Source organism: Cydia pomonella, chromosome 1 (genome assembly GCF_033807575.1).
Source record: "Cydia pomonella isolate Wapato2018A chromosome 1, ilCydPomo1, whole genome shotgun sequence".
NCBI lineage: Eukaryota > Metazoa > Arthropoda > Insecta > Lepidoptera > Tortricidae > Cydia > Cydia pomonella.
In genome coordinates, this window is record NC_084703.1 from 28,527,937 (window position 1) to 28,540,379 (window position 12,443).

The following is a 12,443-nucleotide window of genomic DNA, read 5'->3' on the forward strand; positions in this document are numbered from 1 at the left end:
TTCGCCATTCCAGTGTCACAATTTGTCATAAGTCAAATTACCTCTGATAATATCTTTACTCTATGGTTCTTATCATTATCTTTCTATCTTATTTCTTTCATCTTCTTGTCCTGTGTATGTGTGCTTTATGGAATAAATGACATTTCTTTCTTTCTATGTTTATTTATTAAACGTCGTGTATCGACATAAAGTGCAAAGATTATGTATTCAGGACCTTATTGCCCGAACATTAAGGTCGTGTGTACATATTTTTGTCATTTTAGTCGTGTAAATATTTAACACCTCGACTGTGAATTAAGTCTACCTTGTTTACGAAATGAAAATACGATACCTACATCAAATTCCATAATAGGGATAAAACTGATTATATTTTAATTTTTTTGAAGTGAAACCATTTATTTAAATGCCTACAGTTTATTTCAGAAAACGTTACACAAATAAGTCATACTTTTAGGCTAAAGAAAGAGTGGACACGAATAATGCAAGTGTTTGTGCTTTTCATAGGAATTGATAACCATAACCACATCAAATCTGCGTCTAAAGCTGTTGTGATAAAAATGTGATAGACGATAATCTGATAATACACTTGGCAAATCTAACAAAAAATACCTATATAAATAGCGGAATACTATACATAAACATATAAATTAACAACCATTATTTGATGTAACCATATCTTATCTAAGTTCTTAAATACCAAAATTAATATCTTACTAACTCAAATTTATGAACGTATGTAATCATGTTTATTTATGTCAAGTAGGTAAACAGAGGAATGTAACGTACTGAACATTCACAGCCATTTTAAATTAGGTACGTTTTTTTTATGTCTTTTTTGGGTTATTATTCAAGTACTAGAACGGGACAACTTAGCATTACGTTCTACCCACATCTATCCCACTATTAACCCCAGTAAAATTAAAATTGTCTATAATTCACCACAATGAGACCCAACGTCTAGGGGCCGATTTTAAAATTTCGATCGCTCGATTTCGTGTTCTCCCTTTAATACTATCTGCACTACTAGGTATTTAAATTCTACTAATAGAATTGGAAACGAGTGGTCAATATCAATTTCTATCGCTCGTATTTCAAGAATAGCATTACGCCGTTTTCCACAGATGTGAGGCGTGCGCGCTGCCTTAGCCACATGCGGGTACACCGGGATTCTGCCCTTGACCATAACATGGGATACACGCAGAGGTAGCACCCGCCATGGTGTAAGGCAGCGGCCGGACGTACTTGAATATCTCATTTTGCAGTCCATTTCATCATTTCGATAGGCACTAGACTAAGCAGTCAAACAATTCACAGAATTTCGTCTTACATTGTTTTTATATACATATAATAGAGTTCCAAATAAAAGAGACTGTAAATTATTTTTTAGCCGATTAGGCAGTAAGTATTTCTATGGATTTATTCTGAATAACAGTTGCAGAATTATGCAATGCTTCGTTTTGGATTTAAATCACAGGAGAATAACACGTTACTCCAGTCAGGGGCAATGATATATTAATCGAGTATAATGTGTAAAATCTAAGACAATTTCGTACTTCGTATTTGACAGGTAAAAGAGATGACTCCATATATTTTGCGGTAACTCTTATTGTCAAAAGTTGACGTTTGACAATTCAGTGACTGCAAAACATATGGCACAGTACAGCGATATCTGTTTTGGATGTCAAACAAAGGGGGCACGTTTTTATCTTAGACTTTAGCTCTCTATTACAATCAGTTCTCTTTGCCTATAGCCAGTTAGATTAAGGTGTTTCTGAAATTATGCTTTCTTGATGGGATTGTTTACACCGGGTACAAAATTAGTCGCCACATTCATGCTTTATTTTTAAGGCCATCTATTGAATTTTATAGGTAAATTGCCGAGCAGTGGCGTGATAGTAAATTTTCTGTAGAGGAATATGAATTATTTATAAGAAGACACATCTTAAATCCATTGATAAGTCCACGACTTACCCACGAAATTACATCCATGGTTCAAAGATTACCAAGTGCCAAAAATGTTACTGTTAGATACTAATACATAGAGTTAAAAGGCAAATTCTTTAATACAGCTGCTGAAAAACTATCATTATATCGCTTAGTTACGGTTCAATTCATTAAGAATGCGGAGAATGTGTAAGAATAAATTGATAATATCCATGTATAAATTAATGGTCGCCAAAATGTATTCCTCAGGCGACAAGTTGGTCATCATCTGCTGCGTGTCGAAGATCAAAAACAGGCTGAACAGGATAGCACCACCGAACGCCAAGAGTAGCTCTAACCCGGAACTTTGGATAAAGATTTGGAGCAAGCCACCAATAATGAGAACGCTGAGTCCAGCTACGAGGCTGAAATAGAAAACAAAAATGTGAAAATTTGCCAAGATCTTAATTGTTTGGTAAAGCTAAGTCGAAAACCACGCAACTTCTTAATATTTTACTTGGCTTGCATTATAACAATTATGTTTTTGAATGTTTGTATATGAATAATCATTACATATGTGTATTCGAAACTTGCATTTCATAAATTTTTGTGTTTGTACACTTTTCTTTTTTTTTTGTCATTCATCGTTACTTCTGTTCTACCCATTTCCTCAAAGGGTAACAGGAAGGGATCTCACTCAGGGATAAGTTCACCTTTGTTGTATTAAAAATGTAACACCCATGTGTAGATGTGTATATACACTTGTTTGACTCAAATAAACATTCATTAATTCATTCATTCAGGATTCATAATTTTTTTAAATGCTCCTAACTCTTATAATATTGAAAATAATCGAAAAAAAAAAACAAACGGTCGGGCACAGCTATGCTCAAAACACATCAAATTGTTTAAACATATTTTCAATAATGTTAATATCCAGAGGGGAAAATGGGGACTACCTTTGTACGGAAAGGCGGTTTTGGGGCGGTTGTCCCCTTTCGTTTTAACATGCAGCCTTGTGTCTAGACTAGAGAGTCTAGAGATGTAGGTAACGAATATCGGTTTTTAAACATTCTCGAATACGAATGTGAATGAAGCGCTAGCGACGAGCGTGCGATTTGCAATTTGCAATGCAATCCGGAGATCGCGAGTGCAAACCCCGGCTCGTACCAATGAGTTTTTCGTAACTTATGTACGAAATAACATTTGATTTACCAGTTGTTTTTCGGCGAAGGAAAATGAATCAAATACATCTTTGAAGTAGGTACCTACTTCAAATAGTGGATGTCATACGGAACCGTTACCCCGACTTCTATGAGAAACTGCATTCGAGACTTGCCACCAGGGCACAATTTCCTGCCGTTGCAAATATGACGTGTTTTAATATACAGGAATTTAATTTACAACACTACACATTTAGATAACTTACCTATTGACGCGTAGAAAAATAAATAGGAAATATACTGTTCAAAAAAATGATTTATTTAATAAACTAATAATGTATTATTTAGTTGAGTGACCATTAGATGAAAGTCAGTTTATGTACTGATTGGCAAGTATCTATATCAGTTAACTAAAGCGGTTGAGAAATGATTAATTATTACGAAAATACTAATTGGACTTTATGTAACGTGAAGTCATATTTCCGTCAACGGTATGAAATGTACGGGCCCTGCTTACCACTGACAAATTGTTTCTCATAATTGGAACTTACCTAATATGTATTTTTTTTGCATCGAAATAGCAGCAATAAAATATTCGCAATAAATCTTACAGAACATGAATACCTACAAACGCTGAAATTAAGGGGCAAAGTGGACGTTACTATAATAAACATATCGCAATGATTTGGGCTTAAATTAGTAGTTTATGTGACCGCTACATAATGAAAGGCATTAAAATACAAGTGTGGGTTTAAGAAACAAACGAAGTGAGTTTCTTAAAAGGTGCGCTCCTTTGTCGAGTGTTTTAATGCCTAATTATGTAGAGTAACATTCACTACCTAGTTGGTTACTGAATTCTGTTACTGCAATAATAATACATAAAATATACGAACGAAAGTTTAATAAACTATATATTAAAATGAAGTACACAAAATCAGGAATTACATATGACAATATCATTCAAAATGGCCTCCTCTGGCCTTGACACAGGCCCTCAAATGTCGAGGCCAGTCATCAATATATAGCGGCACGCACGATTGTCATGTCTAATTCCGTCACTGTGTTAACTATGGCCCGCTTGAGGGAGTCAAGATTTGTGTGGGGTTTAGCACAGGCTTTTTCCTCGATAACCTGCCATATGGCGTAATCCAGGGGGTTAAGTTCCGGGCTGGAGGACGGCCAGTCTTCGTGGGCAATAAAGTCAATTTTGTTCCTTTCGAAACCAGGATTGAGTTGTTTTTGCCTTATGTGCAGGAGCCGAGTCCTGTTGAAAGACCCATGGCTGGTTTTGAAATAGGGTGTGGCTTAAGGGCTTCACTATTGGTTCGAGAACGGTTTCCTGGTAAACTTTGGCCCCAGTTATCACACCTTTTTCACAGAAATGAACCTGTCTTAGCCCTGAGTATGACGCCCCCAGCCAAATCATCACATAAGAGGGATGATGGCCTCGTTGCACTCTTGGAACAGCCGCAATCGCCTCTTGACTGTTTTTTGCATACACTCTGTCATTCTGGCGGTTACAACATTCTTCAATGGTAAAATTTTTTTCATCTGTAAATAGTATTTTTCGGTGGCCATTATGTGCGTACCGCTTCAATAGCACGCGACATCTTTCTAGCCTCATAGTCTTTAGTCGTCCATTAAGCTAATGACCTTTTTGTCTGCGGTAAGCGTGTAGTCCAAGGTCTTCATAACGTTGTTTAGGGAGCTTCTCTTCACACTTTTGCTTCCAAACGGGGTTTCTTGCAATTCTCGCCTTCACTGCCTTTATTAGAGCTGGGGTTCGAACGGTGCGTGGTCTTCCAGACCTCTTACTGTCATCGAAGTTCTGAGTACTATTGTATCTATTAATTGTGCGATAAACAAATTGTTTGTTGATTTTTAGGTTTTCAAGCAACTTCAAAATCATGTTTGGCGGGTGCCCACATTTGTGCAACGCGATTACTGCGATACGATTCTCTTTTAGGCCCCAATCCATTATAGATACGACGAGATAAGCGTTATGTGTGGTATATAATTATAGCTCACAAATCCACATTATGTATTTTTTTATTTTTTCGGTAGCATTTGTTTTAACGGAAATAAAGAGGTTGCAAATCGAGTAACAGAACTTAGTGACCAACGAGGTATTTTATCTACACACATATTATAAACTTTCTATGATATATTCAATAACCCAAATTACAGCCAACATTGGGGCATCGTTGCTTTTTTTGGCGGAATTCACGGATACGTGTGGCGGTATCTTTATAGCTCATTTTAAACGAAACTTTTGCTATAGTTACTTTAAAAACAACAAAACAAACTCATTTTATACTTTAAACTAACTAAAAGAAAAACTGTACGTCAAATGGCGGTAAATTAAAACTTCTTCACGCATGTCACGCATCCTTAGTTTTTTTTAATCCAGAGACAAACTAGAGCCGGGGGCCTACTCCGTATCATTCGATAAAAACTAACATGTGAGATTTGACAATTGACATTTCATTTCGAACAAAAATCTCGACTGACATTAGAATAGAGGTCAAATCGAATTGCTTTTTTTTTCAGAGATGTTCCAACTTTGATCGACTTTGATGTAGTTACGAAGCAATAACAACATTTTCACTATTTTCAAAGATAAGAAATTTGTTGTATAGTCGTTCGTTTTGTAGCTGGCCCCGATCAGCTAATCTTTTGTCTATTGTAAGTAAAACCGCAAGTGCTACAATCTGCAAAAAATAATTCTTATTGGCACCTGAGCGCGGGGTAGTTGCACGCTCAAAAAAACAGTGTAAGTGCCTCAGATCATAAAAGGTACTAGATATCTGACGGAGGCGTGGCGCGTCGCCGCGACATCTCCAGATCGTGGCCATACCGTGTCCGCCGTCGTCAGTCGGAATTTAGCTATCATCGAAAAATGTGCGAGTCAATTTCCTTAAAATGCCGTTGTTTCGTGTTGAAATAGGTGTGCATCCAAAAACTATGAGGATGATGGAGTTACATTTCACATGTGGGTACATTTTTTTTCACGTATTAGTCAATAAAACCACACATTTTTACAAATAATTCCAGTGACATCTGATTTCTCTGAGTCGGACCATTTTGTCAAACAAACGCGTGGCAATTTGAATATGCATTCTACATTGATGGTTTAGCATGGAAAACTATTTGTAGTGTGCTAAGCAACGGCGCAATGTATTAAGCCTCTAACGATATTCACAATGGCATTACTGTTTCCTGGTACGATCGCCAACCGCTAGCCTCTTGCCGCCGCGAAACAGAGTGGCGCTCGTGCATAATTGATGTTTGAGCGTTATCGATAAAAATGTCTGGATATACTGTGTATGGAAGTAATTACTTTTCACTTAATGTAGTATTATTATTAATTTCAATTAAATATCGAGTAGGTACGTCATAGAAAAAACTGTTTTAATAACAATTATTTATTACATTGTAGTTCATACCTGTAAGTATATCTTAGTCAGAGTCTTAGCAACGATTCGAATAACTGCACTAAGTATAATCAGATATATTCATGCTTGCAAAAATATCATTTAACATAATTTGCTTTCGCAGTTCTTCATAACTCTATTTAATATTCGGATTCTGGCCACACATGCTATAATAAAGAAAGTTCATTCAAAAATACAATTGTAACTATTTTAATAATGTAACCCTGATTTTTACTCCCTTTTGTGAAGTACAATCCAGGCGAGTGCTCGCGTCTAAGGACAATCCCAAAGTAAACAATTTAAACAAACAGTAAATAAAATCGTTACTAAAATTTAAAAACAATCAAATTAATAAATTATTAATTTTTGATTAGCATAAAACAAGCTTTCGAATCATGGTACATTTTTTTTTAAATTAAAAGCCTTAGTTTTACATTTTATCAATAAAAACCTTTGTTGCAGAACTTATGGATCGACTGGTACACCATACTCCTAACTTGAAAATCATAACTCGCAAATAAGGTCAAATATTTAAAGGAATATAAATTAAGACAATGGCAATTTTTACTTAAAACAAAACGTTTTAATGTCAAAACAATAAGGTAGTGTTCAGAACATATAAAATATCGATAGCTGTTACTTTATCCACTTTTCCTCCCTCTAGTGTCGCCGCTCTCGTTTCTTACTCCGCGCGGTTTATCCAATCACAGCGCGTGAGTTGGTTGTCTGGCCACGCCCTCAGTGATGTGGTGGGGGACAGTTGGAGACTACGAGACTCATTGAAATTATGCTTCGTTATAAATCTCCTTACTTCTTATATCTATGGTAAGTGCGGTCTCCGATAACGCCTTTGTTACGCATCTCGATGCTCGATGAGACATTTTAGAATGGTTCTGTACTTAGTTGGGTCATAAGTTCAGTCAAAAAGGTTTGCAGTTCGCATAGAGTCGCAAATCAATAACCGGTTAAAGCGAACGAAACTTTATTTATGCAGGTAAGTAGCACGTGCCGTTTTACTTACAATAGACAAAGGATTAGCCGTTCGGGCCAGCTACAAAACGAACGACTATAACAAAACCGTTTATCGTAATGTTGGCCATTATTCATGGATTTTGAAGGCATCATAGAGGGTTTATGATATGTGTGTAGATACGAGTAGATAAATATACTTAACGTATGCAGGCTGCGCCCAGGTAAAGATGACATCTAATGAGTAAGTTAATGGTTTAGAAAATAATTTTATACATACCCATAACCCATAAATGAGAAATCACGTTTTGTGTTGAGGGTGTAGAGCGTCAGCGAGAAAACCACGGTGAAAGTGAGAGCCAATGCTTGCAGCACTACAAAGGTATCATAGAATGATACAATAACACCCACTGTATAGGACTGCACCACAGTCTGTAAAATAAGATTGCAATTGCATTATGTGTTGTTAGTACAGGAGTTCAATAAGCGCTGGTGGCCTAGCGGTAAGAGCGTGCGACTTGCAATCCGGAGGTCGCGGGTTCAAACCCCGGCTCGTGCCAATGAGTTTTTCGGAACTTATGTACGAAATGTTATTTGATATTTACCAGTCGCTTTTCGGTGAAGGAAAACATCGTGAGGAAACCGGACTAATCCCAACAAGGCCTAATTTTACCCTCTGGGTTGGAAGGTCAGATGGCAGTCGCTTTCGTAAAAACTAGTGCCTAAGCCAAATCTTGGGATTAGTTGTCAAAGCGGACCCCAGGCTCCCTTGAGCCGTGGCAATATGCCGGGACAACGCTAGGAAGAAAAAAAAGTACAGGAGTTCAATGAAATTTTGTAGATTTAGGTCATACTAATTACCACAAAGATGGGGTTTGATTTTTTTAGTTCTTTGTTTGTATCTTTTTGACATACTAAATCTAATTGAGCAAAACCTCTTCGTGCCCGTCGCCCTCGAGACAGCCGGGCCCTGGGGGCGGGCGGCGCGTGAGCTCTTCCGAGAGCTTGGCAAGCGACTCAGGGAGAAAGGAAATGACCCCCGTTCTGAGTCATGGCTTGTCCAACAGGTCTCCATCGCCATACAGCGGGGTAACGCTGCTAGTGTGATGGGGACTAGATGGAGGCTAGTGTAGTGTGGGGGGATGATTTTTTAAGGCGTATTAGTCACTAGTTAGTATAATTAATATGTATTTTTTATATTTAACCTTTACAATAAACTAGCACATCGTGCAAAACGCGTTTTTTGGACCGCCAAAAATATTTACTTCGAAAATGTTGAGAAAATAATATTAAAAATCGTGTGTGGTATAAAATTACAGGAAATAATAACATGGTGAAAAAGGTTATGTATGACGATGATTTTAGAAAGTAAAAATAAATAATAAAATCGTGGCAGAAAAAATGAAAGCTCAATTGAAATATAAATTTCAGCAATGTTATATCCAACACAAACAATGTTATAACTAGAGAGAGAGAGATACAAGTTCAGCTGCGGATCGGCAATGGTACATGGAGCTCAGTCGCGAAGTCCAGAGAAGATGTCGTCAGGACTACAATGCACACGTCAACGTGAAAGTCAGAATGGCGGGTGTACCTAAATAAAAATAATTGAAAAGCATACCATATTTTTGTACCTAATTTGTACTATTTAGTACTTCCATTAAAAAAATTAGTACCTCACGGTACGTAAAGTTATCATAATAAAACAGTACACCCGCCATCCTGACAGTCAGAATGGCGGGTGTACTTTATTACGCTATGTTCCCGTGGTTATTGATAAATTCTATAAAAGCCAAATTTTTGTACCTTCATATTCAATTATAATATGAGTCATTTTATTTGTGCTTTCCAAGTTTTACTCATTTTATATTTTGCTTGCTATTACAATTTTGCAGGCGTTATAATTTTTCAAGTTATCAATTTCATTTTTTAGAAAAAACGCTAAGGTACAATTATTTTTATTACGGATGACTTTTTTGCAATTATACGCAACAGATCGGCGTCACTTATGCAGAGACTGTGTGGCAGTACCAATAGCATCCTGAAAACGTTGGCAGGTAAGGTAGATGCACCACTGCTCATGCACTGGAATGGACTGCATGTGGAAGCCACAGATGCTGAGAAGTGGTGCATCTAGATTGCCTAGTTATATTTATTTTTTATATATTTTTTTTGTACTTGTAGATATGTTATTATTATTTTATATGTCACTAACCTTAATTAATTTTAAGATATATAGTAAGATATATAATAGAATTTTAAGATTTGTTGTAAATACTAACAATTATGGATCTATTGTGGATTCGAAATAAATAAATAATTGAAAAAATTGAAATTACGCCAGGATTTAGTACCTTTAATGTTTAATCTATTAAGTTCAAATAACTCAGAAAATCATTTCTATAAAATGATTTTACTTAGTAAGATTTCTTTGAAATGGCGCCTAGCCTTTTTTAACACTAAGGTACAATTATTTTTATTACGCCAGGATTTAGTACCTTTAATGTTTAATCTGTTAAGTTCAAATAACTCAGAAAATCATGTCTTAAAAATGATTTTTCTTAGGAAGATTTCTTTGAATTGGCGCCTAGCCTTTTTTACCCCTTGTCTGTAATTGAGTCTTAAGCTCAAGGGGTTACAGATAATGTAACACATTACAATAATAATACATGAATGATGATAATGTTACATGAGATACATATAATGTAAACTTGATTTGAGAGATTACAGCAGTTTTTTATACTTACAAATGCAGCAAGGAGGTACAGATTAGCAGGGCTGTCACGTCTCTTCACTATCAAAGCCAAGAGAGTGCCAATGCTTAGTATGAATGCAATAAATACCATCCAATCACTAAAATAAAAAGTTTCGATTATATAATATATTACCCTATAGTGTAAACTGCAAAGAAAAATAAAATGTAATCTGGCCCATCAATGTGTGTGCCCCCTATGCTGGAATTTATTTATGCACCTTTATATTATCATTTCTGTTACTGGAGAATACCTGTTTTATCCCTTTGGGGATAACCATTCCCAGGTCCTGAAATAAATGCCTGATGGGAACAGATTTATATTAAGATTGGTTTGACTGAGTAAAGGCAAGTACAATTTTATAAATAAAACTGGGTATTCATAAGGCAACATTTGTTAACAAACTATTTAGAATTTGATCATCCAATTTTGTTCTTCTTCTGTCATATTTCCATGTTTCTAAACTTGCACAACACACATCCACACTTGACAACTTTTGTTTAAAAACTGAATGTTTCATCTTGCTCTCCACCTAGAGTGGGGAACACAGCAACATGTTTATGCAACAATGTTTCATCATCCTAGTTTAACATCATGCAACGCTGTTTATAAACAAATGTTGCCTAATTAATACCCTGTGTAAATTATTGTAATATGCCCTGAAAATCATAATAAATATATCCCATCAGGTGACATACTTAATTTTTGAGTTGTTGGAAGGTGTATTCCCATTTGTCCCTGCCAAGCACAGATGGTAATAGGAATGTTTTACATCATTCCCATGTCCCTGATTCATTTCTAGCCATGGACAAGTAGGGTGGGGACTAACTTAGTCATTGCCATCGAGAGACTTTAGAAATACTTCTTATTCTTTTTCTTAACCAATAATGCCATACCTTTTGTCAAAATACATCACACATAATGTGTATAGTAATAATAGCCTTACTTTTCATGAATAAAACTCTTCACTGGAGACACTTGCAAGAACACAGTTGAAATAGCTAATGTAGCAAGTAGTTGGACTGCAAGAAGGCCATAAACCTTACGGATAAATCCCAATCTGATTTCCTTATCTGCATTCATTACATTGTTGCGATATGCAAAATCGTCCTGGAATGAGTTAATTATAATCAGACACATTCTCAATATCTCTCACACACTCACTAATTATTAGAATTACAATATCATAACAAAATGTGATGATGATGATGACTCCTGACCGATTTCGGCCACAGTGTATGTGTTCTGGAGTGGACACTTTTAATTAATGTTAACGGAGTATAGCTGTTCCACTCTCTGGTGCGCTTTTAGATGGCTCGCGTACTCAACCGTCCTACTAAATTTCCGAGCGCATTTTGGGCACGTCAACACACCACCCACATAATTGTAGGAAATAGAGTTTGGCGGCCGAGCCTTAAGCTCATCTCGCTTTCGGTCGAGTTCGCTGCAACGTTCAGCTTCAAAACAAAATGTAAGAAACGTAAAAACATACAAATTTAATATATCCATGCAATACGCTTGACTTTCTATTCATGTGATCGATTGTTGAAAATGAGGATGTCGTAATGAATCATTAAAAATTTACCTCCATGGATTCTTTTCCACCAAGTTCACAATCTTCTTGCGCGTACATTAGCGGTATTGCTGCCATATTTTGATCAATGTTCAACAAATATCAATTTCGCATAAAATTTGTGGTTCTCTTCGGACAACACGAAGCAGATATAGTATTTTAGTGTTGTGGTTGTGAGTGTGACAGACAATCGTATCGTTTATGACGTTTGACGTGAGAATGAGGATGTGACGTACCTACAATGCCTACACTGGCTCAAGTGCCAATTCCATCCACACTTAATCAGGCCTGATATCTGACCCGATTTCGGGCCCGAGCAAGGGTATTTTTTCGTTTCACTAAATATCAGCACATCGTTTAATACAATATTTTGAAATTAAAAAAATGGTTCTTATGCAAAAATATCAAACAGAATATTGTTCGCAATTAGAGACAAAGTATTTTTTACATTTCAAATATATAAGATATTCCGTGAAACGGAAAACGATTATCAAATTGGGACTGGGGGCCTATCGCGAAAACCGCAATTCGCAAATTGCGCGGGTCGTTCTATTTTACTCTCACTAAGACGTAATTAGAGTGACAGAGAAAAATTCTCGCAATTGACGTATTTCGATTTTCACGGTTA

The 12,443-nt window shown here is 36.3% G+C and overlaps 1 protein-coding gene across 1 annotated transcript; it reads right to left on the reverse strand.

Annotated features, from left to right (window-relative positions):
• Nucleotides 1-394: 394 nt before the first annotated feature.
• On the reverse strand, nt 395-12,042 carry LOC133528136 (protein lifeguard 4-like). Its single transcript, XM_061865383.1, has 5 exons — nt 11,828-12,042; nt 11,189-11,352; nt 10,237-10,342; nt 7,770-7,921; nt 395-2,348 (listed from the first exon to the last, which is right to left on the reverse strand). Exons 1-5 carry the CDS (start codon nt 11,891-11,893, stop codon nt 2,096-2,098), a joined length of 741 nt encoding a protein of 246 aa, XP_061721367.1. The 5' UTR covers nt 11,894-12,042; the 3' UTR covers nt 395-2,095.
• Between the last annotated feature and the right edge of the window lie 401 nt (nt 12,043-12,443).

Bases quoted from the DNA above. Each gene is read 5' to 3' on its own strand.
- LOC133528136 (XM_061865383.1), bottom strand. From the start codon at position 11,893: ATGGCAGCAATACCGCTAATGTACGCGCAAGAAGATTGTGAACTTGGT. The intron at 10,343-11,188 runs GTAAGGCTATTA...TTTTTATTTTAG, and splicing joins AAGAGTTTTATTCATGAAAA to TGATTGGATGGTATTTATTG. The intron at 7,922-10,236 runs GTAAGTATAAAA...CTTATTTTACAG, and splicing joins TGTACCTCCTTGCTGCATTT to ACTGTGGTGCAGTCCTATAC.